The sequence below is a fragment of the Trichechus manatus genome, unplaced genomic scaffold, assembly GCF_000243295.1.
Source record: "Trichechus manatus latirostris isolate Lorelei unplaced genomic scaffold, TriManLat1.0 scaffold00181, whole genome shotgun sequence".
NCBI classification, from domain to species: domain Eukaryota; kingdom Metazoa; phylum Chordata; class Mammalia; order Sirenia; family Trichechidae; genus Trichechus; species Trichechus manatus.
Window position 1 is genome coordinate 5,092,234 of NW_004444117.1, and position 18,272 is coordinate 5,110,505.

An 18,272-nucleotide genomic window follows, 5' to 3' on the forward strand; every position below is an offset into this window, starting at 1 on the left:
ATCTCTGTCTGAGTGGAATAGTATCTACTCACAATAAATATATTCTGTTACACTAATTTTTGATGTTTCTCTAAACAACTTAGGTTTTTGACAATGCCAACTATGGAGGTAGGGTGTCTCCGACCCCGACCCCACTGAATTTCTTCAGGCTCCGCCCCCTGATCTATCAACGAGGGAACTTGAGTCCTCCTTAAACAACAAAGTCCTCTGCCTAGAAGGGCCGAGGCGCAGCAGAGAGCACGAGGAAGCCCCGCCCCTCCACTTCCGGCACCGGCTGCGGTGAGCCCCGACTGTCATTCGTGCCCGGTCGATAGGGGGGTGCGCGGCCGATGCGGTCATGGCACCGAGAGCGGATGGCTACCAAGTACTCCCACCGTTCTCCTAAGTTTCTCTCCAGTGGCGTGGGAGGGGAAGGGCGGGCCTTCTGCTTCGTCTGCGTTCCCCACTCCCCCGCACCACAGAGACGTAGGCCTCCTACGTCCTAGCCTTCCCGCCCTGTTCCCAAGTGCCTGCTAGAGCGTCTTCTCGCCGTTTCCTGTCGCAGGGGCCGGGAAAGGAAGAAGGGGGACGTAGCACTACAGCTGAGGGAACTCACGAGCCTGGGTGGCGCGCAGACGCCGGAAGTGTTGGGTGGAAGAGCGGAAGTGAGGGGGCGGGGCCAGGAAGTAAGGAGGGGCGGGGGTTTATGAGGAGGCCAAGGAAGCGTTGGGGTAGATTTGCACTCAGGGCCACCTGAGGGACTTGGCGATAGCGTTCAGCTTTTTCCCTTGCCCGCGCAGAGACGCGGTTGTCGTCTGGGAGTAGGGAACTCTGTGTGGAGGGGTGGGTTGTCGGAAGAACATTTCTCTGGCTGCGCTTGAGGCGAGCTGTGGAGAGGCAGGGGTGGGGGTGGGGCCGGGTAGCCCGGGCGTCTGAGAGGGAAGACCCCCCCGCCCCCCTCCCAGCCCCCACCGTACATCTAAACTGGCTGACTGGACGCTAAGATGGCTGCCGTTGCCATGACACCCAATCCTGTGCAGACCCTTCAGGAGGAGGCGGTGTGCGCCATCTGCCTCGATTACTTCACGGACCCTGTGTCCATCGGCTGCGGGCACAACTTCTGCCGAGTGTGTGTAACCCAGTTGTGGGGCGGGGAGGATGAGGAGGACAGGGACGAGTTAGACCGGGAGGAGGAGGAGGAGGAGGAGGAGGACGGAGACGAGGAAGAAGTGGAGGCTGTGGGGGCCGGCGGGGGGTGGGACACCCCCATGCGGGACGAAGACTATGAGGGCGACATGGAGGAGGAGGTCGAGGAGGAAGAGGAGGGAGTTTTCTGGACCAATGGCATGGGCGGGTCTAATTGGGACAACATGGACTACGTGTGGGAGGAGGAGGACGAGGAGGAAGACCTGGACTACTACTTGGGGGACATGGAGGAGGACCTGAGGGGGGAGGATGAGGAGGACGAGGAGGAGGTGCTGGAGGAGGATGAGGAAGAGGAGCTAGATCCCGTCGCCCCACTGCCTCCGCCTCCTGCTCCTCGGAGGTGCTTCACCTGCCCCCAGTGCCGAAAGAGCTTTCCCCGGCGAAGCTTCCGTCCCAACCTGCAGCTGGCCAACATGGTCCAAGTGATTCGGCAGATGCACCCAACCCCTGGTCGAGCGAGCCGTGGGAACGAGCAGGGCATCTGCCCCAAACACCAAGAAGCACTGAAACTCTTCTGTGAAGTGGACGAAGAGGCCATCTGTGTAGTGTGCCGAGAATCCAGGAGCCACAAACAGCACAGCGTGGTGCCATTGGAGGAGGTGGTGCAGGAGTACAAGGTAAGAGAAGTAAAGAGACAAGATGGGAATTTACTGGGGGTGGATAGGAAGTAAGGGAAGCTGAGAAATAGAAGCATCTTTTCCCCAAAAAACCTCATGTACTGGTGAGCTGATTCTCCTTATCTAAGCATTTACTGGCACCCAGGTGGGGTAGAGTGAGAAGGATCCTGTACACAGACAAAGGAAATACAGCAAAGAAGACCAGGGAAGACTGGCTTACTTAAAGGGATATAAGGCAAAGCTGGTAATGCCAGATTACTGGGCTGCATCTCCCGGGGAGCAGACCACTGCTGTTTCACCCTTCCACTGTCCCTAGGTGTAGGAGTGCAGGTGACAGGTCCCTAGTGCTTTAATACTGGTCTCCACTTTCTCTGGGTAAATCTTGAGTCTGTCTTTGACTGAGACCACCCAAGAGATGGGAAGAACTTGGGCTCTGAAGCATGGGCATAGTAATGACTAATGTCAGACCCAAATGCCCCACACTTGCCTCCTGACTGGAGTTCCCCACCCCATGATTTGGCTTGGTTCTCCCCTTGAGAACTTTTGTTGGATCTGGTCAGTCTCATATACTGACCAGAACTTCGTATCTTTCTTAACATTCAGAAAAAAAGAGAGAGGCTTTTTAAGTCAGATGACCTGGCTCTGCCACTTTTTCCGCTGTCAAATCTTGGGCAAGTCTCTGAATCTTTTGAACTTTAATTTCTCCATGATTGTTGTTGTTAGGTGCCATCGAGTCAGGATTAATAATTAATATTTATTGAACACTTAATCTGTATACCAGGCACTGTACTAAACACTTTTCCTGGGCTATCTCATTTAAAACTTGAAAGACTCTGTGATTTTGATATGTTTTCATTACCATTTTACAGATTGGGAAATAAAAAGGTGTAAGTAGTATATACAGGCCCACACAGCTACTGATAAATGGACTTAGCTGACTCCCCTGCCCCCATCCATTAACAACTCCCACCACCATTTGGATGTCTGTTGTTAGTTTGACATTTCTGACATGTGACCCTACTCTTTGGAGACTGATACTGGTTTCGGTGATATCTTGCTCCCTACTTCTGATTGTGACTTTTGGGACACAGATGAAGGAGATTTGTCTGTCTGACAACCAGCGTAAGTAACACTACTTAGCCAAGGCCTGAATGGGTTGAAAGCAGTAGGACCAGGAGGAGGAGAGGGTGGCTTCTTCTGTGTGGTCTGTGCAGTGCCTTTTTGCTTTATGACTTTGTTTTCATTTCTTCTCCTGATTCCTGCATTCACCTCAAGTTAGGTATTGTTACTTCAATTTTAGAGTAACATGTCTAGGGCGTCTCAGCTCTGAGTATGTACAGTTAAGACCTATATCCCCTAATCACAAGTAACTATTCCTTTCATGCAATGATTGTTATACCTGGCTGACTGTCATAATTACTAGGGGAAGTTTTCAAAAGTACAGTGGGTAGAGATTCTGAATTGGTGTGGGGAGAATTTCTTAGGAGAGCTCAGCCCAGTTTGGAAATCACTGCATTGGTTAGCATCACCTGCCTTTTAGCCCTATATCCTTAGAGGCGGTTATGAGCTCCTTTTGTCCTTTTGTATCCCCTCAGTTCCTAGTTAACTGTACCCATCATGCAGTGTGCAATCACTCTGTTAACTGGAACCAGGGATAGACTATCCATGGGCATTCTACCTCCTTTCCTCCACCCTCCTGCAGGACTTCTCTAAAGACTTTCTAAAACTGGATTTTATTCGTATTGGTCACATCTATTGAATGCCAGCTGCCTGAAAATCCTGTACTAGGCCCTGAAGGGAGTCCCTGGGTAGCATAAATAGTTAAGCACTCTACTACACTAGTCTAAAGGTTGGTGTTTCGAACCCACCCAGTGGCACTTCGGTAGACAGGCCTGGCTATCTGCTTCTAAAACGTCACAGCCTTGTAAATCCTATGGAGCACAGTTCTACTCTGTCCATATGGAGTCACCATGATTTGGAATTGACTTGACGAATAAGTTTTATTATATCCTACTTTGAGTGATTCTGTTTCTGATTTACAGAGTCTGTTACAGAAGAGTAGTCTATCCTTTTTAGATACATACAATGACTAGCTTGACACTGTTGTTTTCTCGAAAAATTTTTTGATTGAATAGATAATCACACACAAATGATTTTTAAATAAAGCTGTAAAAAGTTAAAGGTCCTTGAAAATTTCTTTTAAATAGTAATGTGGTTGGATTTTTTATTATGAATTTTCGTCAGCAATTTAAGAAGAGTGTTAAATCGTGAAGCTAAGCATTATAAATTCTGAATTAATGGAGTGGAAATCAATGAGAGTTGTAGAAACATAGAAAGTAATATCAAAAGGCAAAATTTTGCATAGTTTATGTTATTTTTGTGTTATGGATTGACTACAATCTTATTGCTGTAATGTTTTCTACAATCACTTATCCTGTGCAAAACTGCTTTTAGTACTTGGGGTCAGTAACCTCTTTAGTTCAGGGGTCATTATCATGGTGTCAATGGTAGGCTTAAGGCCTAGGTAGTGAATATTAGATAACATTTACTGATCTTTGGCTATACCCCAGATACTGTGTTAAGCGTATGCTCCATAAGGTAGATACTATTATTCTTATTTTAAGATGAGGAAGCTGAAGCGTGGTTTGCCTTAGATCATCTGCTTGTGTTCAGGTCCAGATCTGACTGAGTCTAGGCTTAAGCTGTTAATTTTTACCTTGTATTAGTCCTCAAAGAAAAGGAGAGAGAAAGGCAGAAGAAGTAGAAGACATAAAGAAGGAAAAAGCAAATAAGTAAGGCTTATTTCACCCATTCTGGTTTCCGTAACAGCCCTTTAAAGAAAAAGACTTTGCTACAAATTGTTGGAAAACAGAACTCACTTGGATATTTGCTGTGAAAGTTAAATCTTTAGGAGGAGAGGTTTTTGTTTTTCATTTACCAACTGCTAGTTGAGTGGGAGAGAGAACAGACAGGCAGAGAGAGGTATGGAAATTAAAGTGGGTCCCTGCTCCCAGAAGCCCACGCTGTCATGTGGGAGGCACACTTGTAAATGATTATGGTATTGTAAAGATTTTACTCAGAGTTCCTTGGAGTCAAAGGTGGGGAGGATCAGGGTCAAGGTCAGGGAGCTGGGTCTTAAAGGAAAAATGCCTTGAATCAAGTAGAGAAGGGCAGTCCCAGGCAGAGGGAACAATGTGGTTAAAGGTGTGGAATTATACTTAGGAAAAGAGAAGTAGTTTAATGTGGCTAAAACTAAGATTCTGTGTAGAAGGGGTAGGTGTAAGAGGTGAGGTTAGAAATATAGGGGCACTGAGCCTCATATTCTGCAAGCGGTGGAGAACAACTGAAGGATTTTTAGCACGAGGCACAAAATCATCAGAAGAATATTTAGAGGTAACTGCTGGGCAGGCTGTGAGGAGGATTGCCTGTGAGGGGGAAGGGACCAAAGGCAGGAATGTTCATATGGAAGGACTGCGGTGTAGGGTGGAAAGCCAGATCCACCGCACCTCTGAGTGTGGAGCTGTGTAGTCATCAGGATCCCACCTTTAAAGAACACACATGGGGCTTCTGTGCATAAGTGTGGGGGTGGGTCAGAGGTCTTTGTTGTGACCTGAGAGAAGAAAGAGGAAGGGAGTAAGATGCTCATATTTTACACCTATGGCGTGAACCAGGCTTTGAGTCCCAACCCATTGCAGGGAGGATGGGAGAGGTGGGCTCTGAAGGGGCAGATGCCTCTCCCAGCCCAGGCCTCTAACCTTCCTTTTCCCGTTCCCTCAGGCCAAACTGCAGGGCCACTTGGAACCTCTGAGGAAGCACCTGGAGGCTGTGCAGAAGATGAAGGCCAAGGAGGAGAGGCGGGTGACTGAGCTGAAGGTGGGTGAATGTCTTTGGCGGGGGCTGACTGGTTCTGTGGTGGGGGCAAGGAAGTTGGAGCTGCTCTTACAGTGGTGACTAGATCCTCTGAAGAGGGGGTAGCCAAGGCCTAGAAGTCTTCTCAGGACTTTCCAGGGTCCTAAGAAGAAGAGGGCTTGAGAAGGCCAGGAGGCATGTTCCTAGATTCCAAAGTGGAATGAGGCGAAAACTGAGACCTGGCTTGGAGAGGTTGAGTGGCTGGCCCGATGCTGCAGAGCAGGATTTCTGCCTTGGACACCCAATCCCAGAGTCTGTGCTTCACACTGCCGTGCCAGCCACACTGCCCCTCACATCAAGGGTAGCACAGAGGGCAGGAAGGGGGCAAGGAAAACCTCACAGAGCAACCTTCAGAGAACCCCCAGGTCAGGGTGCTGGCAGTGGGCATACTGCCCTGAGCATGAGAGGGACATGGTCTGGGGAAGCTTGCTGTGCCCACCAGAAGGAGTCGGTGTTCAGGGGAGAGGAGGAATTAGTGAATGTTAGCATTGCAGAGACCTTAATATCTTCCAGACCAACTAAACCAAAGCTAAGAAGTTTCCTGAATACAACCAAACACTTCGAGGGACCAGAGTAGCAGGAGCGGGGGTCTGGGGACCATGGTTTCAGGGGACATCTAGGTCAATCGGCATAACAAAGCTTATTAAGAAAATGTTCTGCATCCCACTTTCCTGAGTGGCGTCTTGGGTCTTAAAAGCTAGCAAGCAGCCATCTAAGATGCATCAATTGGTTCCAGCCCACCTGGAGTAAAGGAGAATGAAGAACACCATGGACACAAGGAAAGTATTAGCCCCGGAGATAGAAAGGGCCACGTAAACCAGAGACTTCATCAGCCTGAGACCAGAAGAACTAGATGGTGCCCGGCTACCACCAGTGACCACCCTGACAGGGAACATGGCAGAGTCCCTGACGGAGCAGGAGAAAAGTGGGGTGCAGAGCTCAAATTCTAGTAAAAAGACCAGACTTAATGGTTTGATTGAGACTGGAGGGACCCTGAAAGACATGACCCCCAGACTCTCTGTTAGCCCAAAACTAAAACCATTCCCGAGGCCAACTCTTCAGACAAAGATTAGACTGGACTATGGGACATAAAATGATACTCGTGAAGAGTATACGTCTTAGCTTAAGTAGATACATGAGACTGAATGGGCAGCTCTGTCCAGAGGCGAGATGAGAAGGCAGAGAGGGTCAGGAGCTGGTTGAATGGACACAGGAAATCCGGAGTGGAAAGGAGGAGTGTGCTGTCACAGTAGAGGGAAAGCAATTAGGGTCACATAAAAATGCATGTATAAATTTTTGTATGAGAGACTAAAAAAAACAAAAACTTCCAGACCAGTGTTTTTAGACTCTTTTTTTTCATAATTGCCCTCTCTGCTGCCTGTTTTTATAAGGTGGGTAGGCACTGCTGGAGTGGGCTAGCACTGTGAGTTTCTCAGACCATGCCAAGACATCCCCCTCTGCCCCCTCCCACCTTGTTCCCAGTGTCTGCCTCCCTGGTCAGTGACTGGGCTTTGCCACTTCCCAGGGCCCATGATGGTTGGACCCTACACATTAGGGATTCTGCTGCTGGCCATTGCTGGGCCCTGAGTCAAGGAGTCTTAGTCTAGCCCAAGTTGAGACCTTTGGGTTCTCCAGGAGGAGAGAAGGGTGCAGAGAAAGGTACGCTGGGATCTGTCACTCAGGCAGGGAGTGAAACTGACTGTGGTGGCTGTGCGTGTGTCCGTCTGCCGAGCCAGGACCTGCCTTCCCATTCTGAACTCTTTATCTCAAGAATATTTCCAGCTAATAAGTAGCTGGGTGAAAAGGGTGACCACCAGTTGGGATGGCTCACTCCAGGCAAATGGGGTGGGCTGGGTAGGAGTTTTCTCTCTTGTTATATAAATACCTATATAATATTCTAGATTTTGCCTCTTGGCCCACAAAGCCTAAAATATTTACTTACTGGACTTTCACAGAAGAAGTTTGCTGACCTCTGATCTGGAGGGATTGGGTGACTTTTTCAAGGTCACTGCAAGTAGTGGTATAGTCAGGACCCTAACTTCAGTGCCATGATTCCTGAATTCTTTTATTTATTCATTTCAAAAACTTCTTACCAACTGCCTACTTTGTGGTAGGCACTGTGCCAGGGTCTGAGGACACTGTGGCAAAGAAAGACATACCCAGTTACTGCCGGCGGAGAGCTTATGGTGCAGTGGGAGAGAAGGTGGTTAAAAGATACTCTTTCAGAAACAGGAAATTTCAGATTGAGATATATACCACAAAAGGATACAGTGATATTTTGTGGAGTTGTCCTGATTTAGATCTGGACAGAAGGCTTTTCTCAGGGAATATTTAAAGCTTAGACTTGAAGGATGAATCAAAGTTAGGCAGACATGGTAGAGATTCCAGGCAGAAGTTGGTGAGTTTGAGGCCAGTGTGCAGGGAGTATAGGAGTGGGCCTGGGAAGGCCAAGAAGTAAGGAGGGTGCCAGGGGCCTCTTTTCATTCCAAGGTGTTTCTTGGCCTGGGGCATGCAAGGGTCCCTTTGCCTTGGGTTGAGGGTAGCAGTTGCAAAACTGAAGATTTATCTGTGTGTTGAAGTGATATCCACCATCCCCTTTCCATCATTCTAGAGCCAGATGAAGTCAGAGCTGGCAGCAGTGGCCTCAGAGTTTGGGCGGCTGACACGGTTCCTGGCCGAAGAGCAGGCAGGGCTGGAGCGGCACCTCCGAGAGATGCATGAAGCCCAGCTGGGGAGAGCAGGAGCAGCGGCCATCCGCCTCTCAGACCAGGCTGCCCAGCTGAGCCGCCTGTTGGCAGAGGCCCAGGAGCGCAGCCAGCAGGGGGGCCTGCGGCTGCTCCAGGTAAGCATTTTCCCTTTCTCCCTGCTCCATAATCTCTGTTTTTGCCCTGGTCCCGCTCCCAGCTCCCTGTGCCTGTTTTGGTTGCTCCGTCGGGCAGTGCTTACCAGAGTTACCAGTGTTCGTCCAGAGTTGCCTTTCCTCCTTGGGAGGAGCTACAATGGTTTAACCTGAACACCAAAACAGTTTTTTGGGGCTGGAGTTAAATGTTGAATGTTGGGGGGTGTGTGTGTGTGTCTAGTATACACATGAAGAGAAAGAAGATTCATTGTAGGAGGGGTTTAAATGAGAGTTGGGGAAATAATTTTTGATTGTGACACCCTGAAAAAGGTGACCTAGTCATGTTGTGAAAATTCTAGTACTGAGTTGCTTAGAATCACAGAGCTCACTGCAGGATGAAACGGGTTAGGTGTGAGAGGCATAGGACAATTGAGATGGATTCAGTTACTGAGGTCCTTAAGGGTGCTGCTTTCCCCTCCCTGTTCAGTTCAGTCCTTTCTCTGGCTAGAGACTGGGAGAAAGAAGGAGCCATCCCTGTGCAGCTGACTCTCTCTTTGTCTTTCTCCCTCTCCCTCTTTTTGTTTGTTATTCCCAGGACATCAAGGAGACTTTCAATAGGTGTGTTCCCACCCTTTACCCTTTGTGACCCAGTAGCATCTGATTCCCCATCCCTGCCTCTGTTGGGTATCCCTCTCCTCTCCTTCCTTTCCCAGGACCTGCGTTTCTGCCTCTTGGACCCTCCTCTCCTTCCCCTCAGCTTCTGCTCTTTCCTCTGAGAATATCGTGGTCCCACCCCCTGCCCGGTCCCCTTCCTCCAGGTGTGAAGAAGTACAGCTGCAGCCCCCAGAGGCCTGGTCCCCTGACCCGTGCCAACCCCATAGCCATGACTTCCTGACAGATGCCATCGTGAGGAAAATGAGCCGGATGTTCTGTCAGGCTGCCCGAGGTAGGGAGGTCACCTGTACGACCTTCCTTTGCCTTTCCTTTCACAGACCTGAGGTTGAATCTGAGGGAAAGTTGGGGCCCAGGGAAAGCATGGGGTGCTGTGTGGTAGGCAACTCTGGGGCTTCAGTGCCAAGAGTAGCCTCTGTCCTGGCCCAGGTAGACTTTAGGGGTGTGGAGTGGAAGGAAGAGCAGGGGCCAGATGGAAGAGCTGTCAGGTGTCCTGGGAACAAGATGGGAAGAGTGTTGGAACCAACAGGAACCTGAATCTCTAGAGGGTGGGGAGCTGAGGAGAGCTGAATTGGAGGCTGAGGGGGCGGGCAGCAGGAAAGGGAGAACCCATGGAGTTGGCTGATGATGAGGAACAGCTGTGCCAGCCCTGGCGTATTTGTCCTCCCCTCTTCCAAGTGGACCTGACGCTGGACCCTGACACTGCTCACCCAGCCTTGATGCTGTCCCCTGACCGCCGTGGGGTCCGCCTGGCAGAGCGGCGGCAGGAGGTTGCTGACCACCCCAAGCGCTTCTCGGCTGACTGCTGTGTACTGGGGGCTCAGGGCTTCCGCTCTGGCCGGCACTACTGGGAGGTAGAGGTGGGCGGGCGGCGGGGTTGGGCGGTGGGCGCTGCCCGTGAATCAACCCACCACAAGGAGAAGGTGGGCTCTGGGGGGCCCTCTGTGGGCAGCGGGGATGCCAGCTCCTCACGCCATCACCATCGCCGCCGCCGACTCCACCTACCCCAGCAGCCTCTGCTCCAGCGGGAAGTGTGGTGTGTGGGCACCAATGGCAAACGCTACCAGGCGCAGAGCTCAACAGAGCAGACACTGCTGAGCCCAAGTGAGAAACCGCGGCGCTTTGGCGTGTACCTGGACTATGAGGCCGGGCGCCTGGGCTTCTATAATGCGGAGACTCTGGCCCACGTGCACACCTTCTCAGCTGCCTTCCTGGGCGAGCGTGTCTTCCCCTTCTTCCGGGTGCTCTCCAAGGGTACTCGCATCAAGCTCTGCCCTTGATTGGCCTGCCACCCGCAGGGGCCCCTCTGGTCCACACTGGGGGGGCGGGTGGTGGTGGAGGGTGGCCCACAAGTTCAGGGGCTCAAAAGCTCCTTTCCAATGTTTGTTACTGCGTTGCTTCCCGCTCCCCCTTGATCCCAGGCCCCTGCTTCTCCCTCTAGGAGCCTAAAGAACCTTCCTGGCCTCCAGCTCGGCCTTCTCTCACCTACTATGTCTGTCCAACAGGTCTGCATGGGTCCCTGATAATGAGAACAGCTGCCTGGCCTTCCTCCCTTCTGTCCGCCCAGCCCAGCCCAGCCCAGCCCTTGGGGTCAGAGTTTGAGTGGGGAGTAGGGGAAGGAGGATTTCATTCCTTAACTTCCTTTTCCCCACTCATGTCACTTCTGAAGCTGGAGGGTTTGGGCAAGACTCGTAACATCCCCATATCCCAATTCCATTTTCTGATGCAAGCTTTTAGCAAAGGGATTTGGAAGCTGTTTTGGGGAGGCAGGCTGGGGAAAAGGGTAGAGCTGGGTAATAAATGTCTACTCTCCTGGGGAATTGGGAGGGATTCTAAACTTTCCTTCCTTCCCCTATTTCTACCTCCATAGACCGGCCAGAATTTAACTTCAATGAGAGATCTGGAGTGGTCGACATGATTGAACCTACATACCATTACACCATCCAATAAATTATTTGCTCCCCCTTCATTTTTTCCAGCACTCAAATCTAGGAGCAAAGCTTACCCTACTCCCACCCCTCCAGGTCTTTCACTGCCAGGCTCCTTTCCCCTTTGTTCAGTGGAGTTGCTTAATATCTCAGTTTCCAGCCTCTCTCCATGCCTTCAGTTCTATTCGGCAAGCCGATGGGGCGCTTGGGGACAGGGGTTTGGATCCCCATGAGGGGAGCCTTGGGTATAATCTATTTTTCTAGTAACCCCTTGCCTTCTGTCACTTATCAGCTTTTGCCCTCTGCTTTGATGCTGAGGTCGATTCATGTTCTAGGGGAAAGGGAGAGGTGGGTTGTGTTGTGGAAATGAGTAAAAATTTATTTGCTTCTTCTGTGGAGTTTATTCCTTTAGATGAGCAGTTACTGATGTAACTTAGAAGTCATTTGATTCCCTCCTTCCCCACACCCTCCAGTAGAAAAAGATGCCACACAATGTAGGGAGCTTCTGCCTGGTTAATTTCTGCCTTCTGGACAGACCTGTCATACTTCTTACCTTGCAAAAGTCCTGTTTGCATAGAGATGTAACTCCTGCCCATTTGAATAGCCTTAGTTTCTTTTTTAAGCATCCACTTGAACATCATTTGCCATTTCCTTCACCATTGCTCTCAAGCCCAGGGCCTAGGAACATTTTTCAGAGCCCTATTTGAGTCCCATGAAGTTGAAGTAAGATTTAATAGGCGGCATTTGTCTTTAAGTCACTGCCTAAGAAAATTGTGCAGAACATAAGGCAACAACTTTAGGGTATGAACTGGGTTTGAACTGTTCCATGCCTGTTAACATTAGTTAAGTTCCAGCATTCCCTATAGTACTTAAAGGTGTGGTCTGAGGACCAGCAGCACAGCTGGAATCTCAGGTCCCACTGGACCTTTCTCAGTGAGATTTTGCACCAGGTGATTTTTGTGTGTAATAAAGCAGCAGTAGTAGAGTTAAATCAGTAAAGCGAGTTTTATGATGTGTATGTAGGGATAGCTGAAGACCACGCTAGATTTCTAATCTCTAAAGAGGAGTGAAGGTGGTAACTGTTCCTTCCGGTTAGTTACTGAAGATGAAAGATAAAAAATCATTTGAATCCCAAGACCCAAGTGACAAGGAGACTGTACTAACCTGAAATTTCAGAATGTTTTCTAGTTTATATTCATAAACTTTTGGAAGAATGGCAGAGAATTTTTCAGTTCTTTTGTGTTAAGTGACTTGGACTTAGACTAAGTCTGCTGTTCTTAAATTGACTGCAGGCCCTTTCCCTCAGGAACTTTCTCCATAGGTTTTAGGCCCTAAGAGGGTCTGTACCTGTAACACGGGCCATCTGATGGGCCGGGTTTGGGAAACCTTATCCTACATAACTTTCCAGGAACATCACATCACATTCCAGCAACACTACCGGAAGCCTACATAGACTGCAATATCAAAGCCTTGTTTGATTTACCTGTTTCATCACGGGCTTTCAGTCTGAGCATGTTAACGGAAGAGATTTTTTTTTTTTTTTTAAACCCCTAAGCAGTATGGATAGCAAGTGGCTATTTTACTTATCAGAGAAAGACACTTCCAAAAAGTCAGAATGCCAGTTTTTATTTTTAAAGCTCTGCCATAAATTTCTACCGAGTACCGATGGTCACCTGCCACACTCGCACCAGGTTATCTGTGTAGCCGGCAAAAAGAGTCTGCAAGAAAGCAGAAATTTTATCTGATTAGATCAGGTAGAAGCCATCTAGTTGGCAAAGATGGCTCTTATTTTTTAAGATTCCTGCTCTTCTAAACCAGACTACAGGTGATGACTATGCATTCCTACAGTAAGAAAGAACTGGTGGTTAAGGACTTACATATATGTAAACTGGTGAAGTTAATCAAGGTATTAACCGAAAAGTAGGTACCCTCCAGATCAATCTTTCCTCATGCAGGAACATGTACTATGCGTTCAACGGTAGACCTAACAAGTTTATAAGCATGGCTAATGTTTTGTTACATTATTTCATGTTAAAGACAGTGGTTTTGTGACTGGTAGATTACACCAAGAGCAGAAATAGTGGAAGCTGAGTCAACCTGGCTAGACCCACTTACCTGGCCATCAGCAGACCAGGCCAGAGAGGTGCACTGGGGCGGCTCGGCCTTGCTACTGGTGCTGATAACTTCTTGCTTCAGTTCATCTACGATGATCTTACCCTCCAAGTCCTGGGAAACGGCAAAACCACGGCAAGGACAGTACTTAATGCCACTGACGTTTCTCTAATGAGACCCAACTAAGGGCTCTCCCAAGATTTTTTTTCACCCGAGAAAGACATCCTCTCTCAAAAGCCCCTTTAATCAAAAACTCAATAGTTCAACAGGGGAGGACTGTGCCTCTCCATCCCCTGCCAGGGACATTAGGCAATTCATAGATGCATCTTTGGTCATCATTAGTTTGATGTTTACTATTGGCCACCTAGTGGGTGGAGTCCAAGGATGTAAGATACTAAATATCCTACGATGTACAGGACAATCCCCCCACAACAAAGAATTTTCCAGCCCAAAATGTCATTTGCTCTGCGGTTGAGTCAGCTGCTATAAATTGCTATTCCTGTAAGTAGCTAGATGTCTACTACCCTTGCAATACCTAATCTCAGGAAGTTTTAACCCACCATTCCTTGCTCTCCAGACACCTTAATGGTTGGCAGTTCAGAAAGCTTGAATCTCAGCAGGGAGTCAGATGGCAGATTAAGAAATCATAACACTGGCAGGGATTCCAGCGTGCAGCCAGGTACTCAGCCTGACCCCCCCAGCCAACACTCACCCAGATCTTGATGCTGGGGCCCGTGGCAGCACAGAGCCAGTAGCGGTTGGGGCTGAAGCACAGGGCATTGATGATGTCCCCGCCATCTAGAGTATAGAGGTGCTTGCCTTCGTTGAGGTCCCACAGCATGGCCTGGCCATCCTGGGCAGACAGGGAAGGTGAATCAGGGCAATGTGACCTCTTCCACATATTAATTCCACCCATCCCAAGGTTTTATCCTAATCAAGTGTTAGCCTTTCCCCCAATTTCCTGTAAGCTTATGACTCAAGGACTAATGTTTACCTCTGTATGATTTTCATTTAATGCAGAATACCCCCAAGCCTAGTAAAAAACTCTTTGACAGCTTATAATTTAGTAATATCAATTCTGGAATTACAAAACCCTAACCTCATCATTTCAACAAATCATCTTTACAGAAAAACAATCCTTTTCAACAGAATGCCTTATCTGTGTTATTTTTAGAAAATGATCTTCAAAAATCCTATTTTTGTATTTATCTTATTATCGTGTTAAGTATTCTTTCTACTATATTGGGGAGACTCCTGGCACCTGAATACCTTGCCTCCCGAAGCACAGAGGGATCCATCTGGAGAGACAGTCACAGTGTTCAGGTAGCCTGTGTGGCCAATGTGGTTGGTTTTCAGCTTGCAGTTAGCCAGGTTCCATACCTAAGTTGAAAGAGGGGTAGGGTCCACACAGGTGAGGAACTTGGCTCTGATCAGCCAAGATGTAGGATTCAGGTCCCCCAACAAAAAAGGGCATGACACCTGTTTAAAAGTACTGCAGGGTAGGGCAGCCCTTTATCATTCTGTCAATAACGAAACAAAAGAAAGGTTAAAGAATTTGTCTTGACCTTTTAAGGACAGTTGGGATTAAAATGGGTAACAAACACTGTGTGCAGTCTTACAAGGGACTCTGGGCTCATTAGCTACTTTAAGAACACTGTAGACCAAAAAATAAAAATGAACAGCTGGTACTGAGAAAAATTAACAGCAAGAGAAAAAAGTCAAGTGAGAATGTGGAGTAAAAAAATTAACTTTACCCCAAGAATCTGGTTTTTGTGCTTGCTTCCTGAGGTAACCTCTAAAACAGAATATCCCTACTGACTGAAGTGTCTTTATTAAGAGGACCCCAGACCCGACATGATGCTAACGAGGTAACTTGCAGAGGGTGGCCACGCCAGAAAGACCCAAGGCTGACTTCAGGGAAGGGAGCACAATTTCAATCATGCCTATATAATGAGGTCCCAAGACTCTGGTCAGGGATGCCCCATGGGCTTCCTGGTTGGTGAAAGACATCAATGCATGTGGGAGGAGAGCATGTCCTTTTTGGGGCCATGGAAGTGACACATTGGGAATGCTATCCAAACTTTGCCCTAACAAAGCTGTAACTCTAAAACTACAGTGCTTTCTGTGAGTCATTATAGTGAATTATCAAATCCAAGGTAGTGGGAAGATCCCAAATTTGAAGTCATCAGGTCAGAAGTGAGGGTGTCATGGGACTCCCAAGCTTGCTCAGCTAGCATGAGGTGTTGGGGCAGACTCGGCATCTAGAGAATCCTGACATTTAACCTGTGAGATCTGACCTAACTCCAGGTGGTTAGGGTGAGAGGAAGGAGTGCTGCATGTGCACCTGGTGTCAGAGAAGAGAACTGCAAAGCTTTCAGAGTTGGAGCCTATGACCATCTAGGTGCAACTCGAGCAGTTTCTGGCTGGTAAAGGCCTCGTGGCCAGGTTCCAAGCTCACCTTGACCAACTTGTCCCAGCCACAGGAGACAATGATGGGGTTGCTGCTGTTGGGTGAGAAGCGGACACAAGACACCCACTCTGAATGGCTCTCATCCTACAGGAGACAGAAAAAAAAGTTAAGGAGAAACATCCTGGCCCATGAAACTCTAGACCACTATTCCTTCCCTCAGCTAGCTATGTGAGGTGGATGCTGGCAGTCTTATATTCTCATCCCGGAACTTTCAGATTTCAGACAATACTTGAAATCACCACACACACGGTGAATGTAAGAGGAAGGGTGGGAATGAACCTCAAACGTGCTTTTTCCCCCATGCCTTCACTTTACCTGGACAGTATACTTGCAGACACCCAGCGTATTCCAAAGCTTGATGGTTTTATCTCGGGAGCCAGAGACAATTTGCCGGTTGTCAGAAGAAAAGGCCACACTCAGCACATCCTTGGAATGGCCTACAAATCGGCGTGTGGTGGTGCCCCTGAGAGGGAGGAATTCGTCACTTTCTAGACACTTTGCAAACCTTCTCCTTCCAGTCACACCACTTTCCTGGCCTTGTTCCTGTCTCCAGGGGATTTTCTTTACTCACATAACCCAATCTATGGCTCTGACCACAGCAAGCTCTTGGCTAAGTATATGCCAGAGAATCCCTTCAGAATTGCAGGACATGTCCTCACTCCCACATGGGGATTGGCTGACAATGTCATCTGTCATCACCAGGATCCTCCATTATACCTGTCACTTTCCTGACCACCATCCAGGACAGACTCCCAAGGCCAAACATGTTCAAACCACTGTGTAGTCCCAACTGCTTCACCTAGCAACACGCCTCAGGAATTGTGGGTAACTCACTCCATTCAAGTAGCCCTAGTGGTGCAGTGGTTAAAATGCTCGGCTGCTAACCGAAAGTTCAGAGGTTTGAACCCACCAGCTGCTCTGCGGGAGTAAGATGTGGCAGTCTGCTTCTGTAAAGATTTAAAGCCTTCGAAACCCTACGGGGCAGTTCTACTCTGTCCTCTACGGTCTCTATGAGCCAGAATCAAGCAAGGAGGAAGGAGAGCAATTTTCCTCATTTCTGCCCAGCTTTTCCCCAAGGCCCCAAAGCTAAGTGTGCAGGTACTTGCGTTGTGAGATCCCAGAGGCGCAGTGTTCCATCCCAGGAGCCGGAGAGGGCAAACTGGCCATCAGAGGAGATAACCACGTCACTAACAAAGTGGGAGTGACCACGCAGAGCACGCTGAGGGATTCCATAGTTGGTCTCATCCCTAGTCAGCTTCCACATGATGATGGTCTTATCTAAGAAGAGGTAAAACAAAAAGGAAACCCACTGAGAAACCCTGGCCTTCTCTATCCTTGAGATACTGCTAGTCTCCACTCTGCAGCCCCCTTGCTGATCTACTGTATAATCCAGTATGTCTCAAGGTCATGGATGGGTTTACAAGACGACAAATTACAGACAAACAAGGCAGGGAGGTAAACTCTAGGTGATGAGAACAGTTACTAGCCAAGGCTAAGTGATTCGCTATTCCAGAATACAGAGAGAAAACTAACTCATTCCAAAAAATGTAAATCAGATGTTCAGAATTCTGCTAGGGGCTGTAAACACCCTTTTCTGAGATTCAGATCAATTCAACAAGCAGAAACGCAGCAGTCTGGGTGTAGGAAGACTAGTTGTGGGCAGCGGGAGTATTTCGGAGGATTTCCAGAAGGGAGTTAATTAGTGTTGAAAAGTTGCTCTGCACGCTGCAGGGTTAAATGCTTTCACTAAAACGTGTCCTACACGACAAACTGTACAATTAAGCGCCAGCCATGATCCTAGCTTCAGAAAACTCTTAGTAGTAGTGCGGGAGCATTTGGAAAGTACAGGATGCCTCCAAACGGACTCACGCCGACCGTGAAATGAGGAGAGAAAAGAGGACAGCAAGAGTAGGAGCCGGCCAGAGCGAGATTTGCGTCATGGAGCCCCCCTGGAGGCCACCCATTCCCTAAAGAGCAGAGGACCGGGCGGCAACTCAGAAACAGCCTCTGGGTCTCAGCACGCGTGCTCAGATGGCATGTTGTAATCATCACCGCTCCGCCAGGCCCATAGGCTCCTGGACACAACTAGCTACACCGTGCGGAGGCGGGCAAGATAAAAAGAAAGCTCCAATTCTCCTGGCGGCCACAGCCTGTTCCTCGGTAGGGGAATGCCTCACGGGGCTCAACCGGATCACATGCCCCCCAACCCCCGACACAATCCCAGCAGATGAGTCTTTCGGGCCCGCGACTCGCGCGCCACCGGCCCAGCCTTGTAAGGCGTGCAACCCTCCTGCCCCTGCACCTTAGTACGTACCTCGCGACGCGGACAATATCATGTCCGGGAACTGCGGAGTGGTAGCAATCTGGGTAACCCATCCGTTGTGGCCCTTGAGGGTACCACGAAGGGTCATTTGCTCAGTCATGGCGGCGACGGGTGCGGGGGTCGCCGCAGCGACGAGGATGGCACCGGATAGCTCAGAGAGACCAGCAACACAGCCGCTCCCGCCGCGTCCCTGCCGAGAAAAAGATCGAGCAGCCCA

General features: G+C 49.0%; 2 protein-coding genes and 2 non-coding genes across 5 annotated transcripts; 1 reads left to right on the top strand and 3 right to left on the bottom strand.

The window, feature by feature from the left end:
* The first annotated feature begins 253 nt into the window (after positions 1–253).
* Positions 254–11,540, top strand: TRIM41 (tripartite motif containing 41). Of its 2 annotated transcripts, XM_004387171.3 has the most exons (8): positions 254–1,802; positions 5,580–5,675; positions 8,323–8,553; positions 9,146–9,168; positions 9,369–9,496; positions 9,901–10,076; positions 10,664–10,727; positions 11,093–11,540. In XM_004387171.3, exons 1-8 carry the CDS (start codon positions 984–986, stop codon positions 11,170–11,172), a joined length of 1,617 nt encoding a protein of 538 aa, XP_004387228.1. In that variant the 5' UTR covers positions 254–983; the 3' UTR covers positions 11,173–11,540. The 2 variants fall into 2 exon arrangements, with proteins under 2 accessions (XP_004387228.1, XP_004387227.1); XM_004387170.1 differs by having other exon boundaries at positions 9,901–11,540.
* Positions 11,541–12,758: 1,218 nt separating this feature from the next.
* RACK1 (receptor for activated C kinase 1) lies at positions 12,759–18,272 on the bottom strand. The gene is made up of 8 exons (XM_004387172.3): positions 18,047–18,272; positions 16,839–17,010; positions 16,048–16,195; positions 15,721–15,816; positions 14,532–14,642; positions 13,975–14,115; positions 13,266–13,376; positions 12,759–12,868 (listed from the first exon to the last, which is right to left on the bottom strand). Exons 1-8 carry the CDS (start codon positions 18,153–18,155, stop codon positions 12,803–12,805), a joined length of 954 nt encoding a protein of 317 aa, XP_004387229.1. The 5' UTR covers positions 18,156–18,272; the 3' UTR covers positions 12,759–12,802.
* Positions 16,360–16,438, bottom strand: LOC111822597 (small nucleolar RNA SNORD96 family). Its single transcript, XR_002825734.1, has one exon. It is a non-coding gene; the product is annotated as a small nucleolar RNA SNORD96 family (small nucleolar RNA).
* LOC111822598 (small nucleolar RNA SNORD95) lies at positions 17,723–17,790 on the bottom strand. The gene has a single exon (XR_002825735.1). It is a non-coding gene; the product is annotated as a small nucleolar RNA SNORD95 (small nucleolar RNA).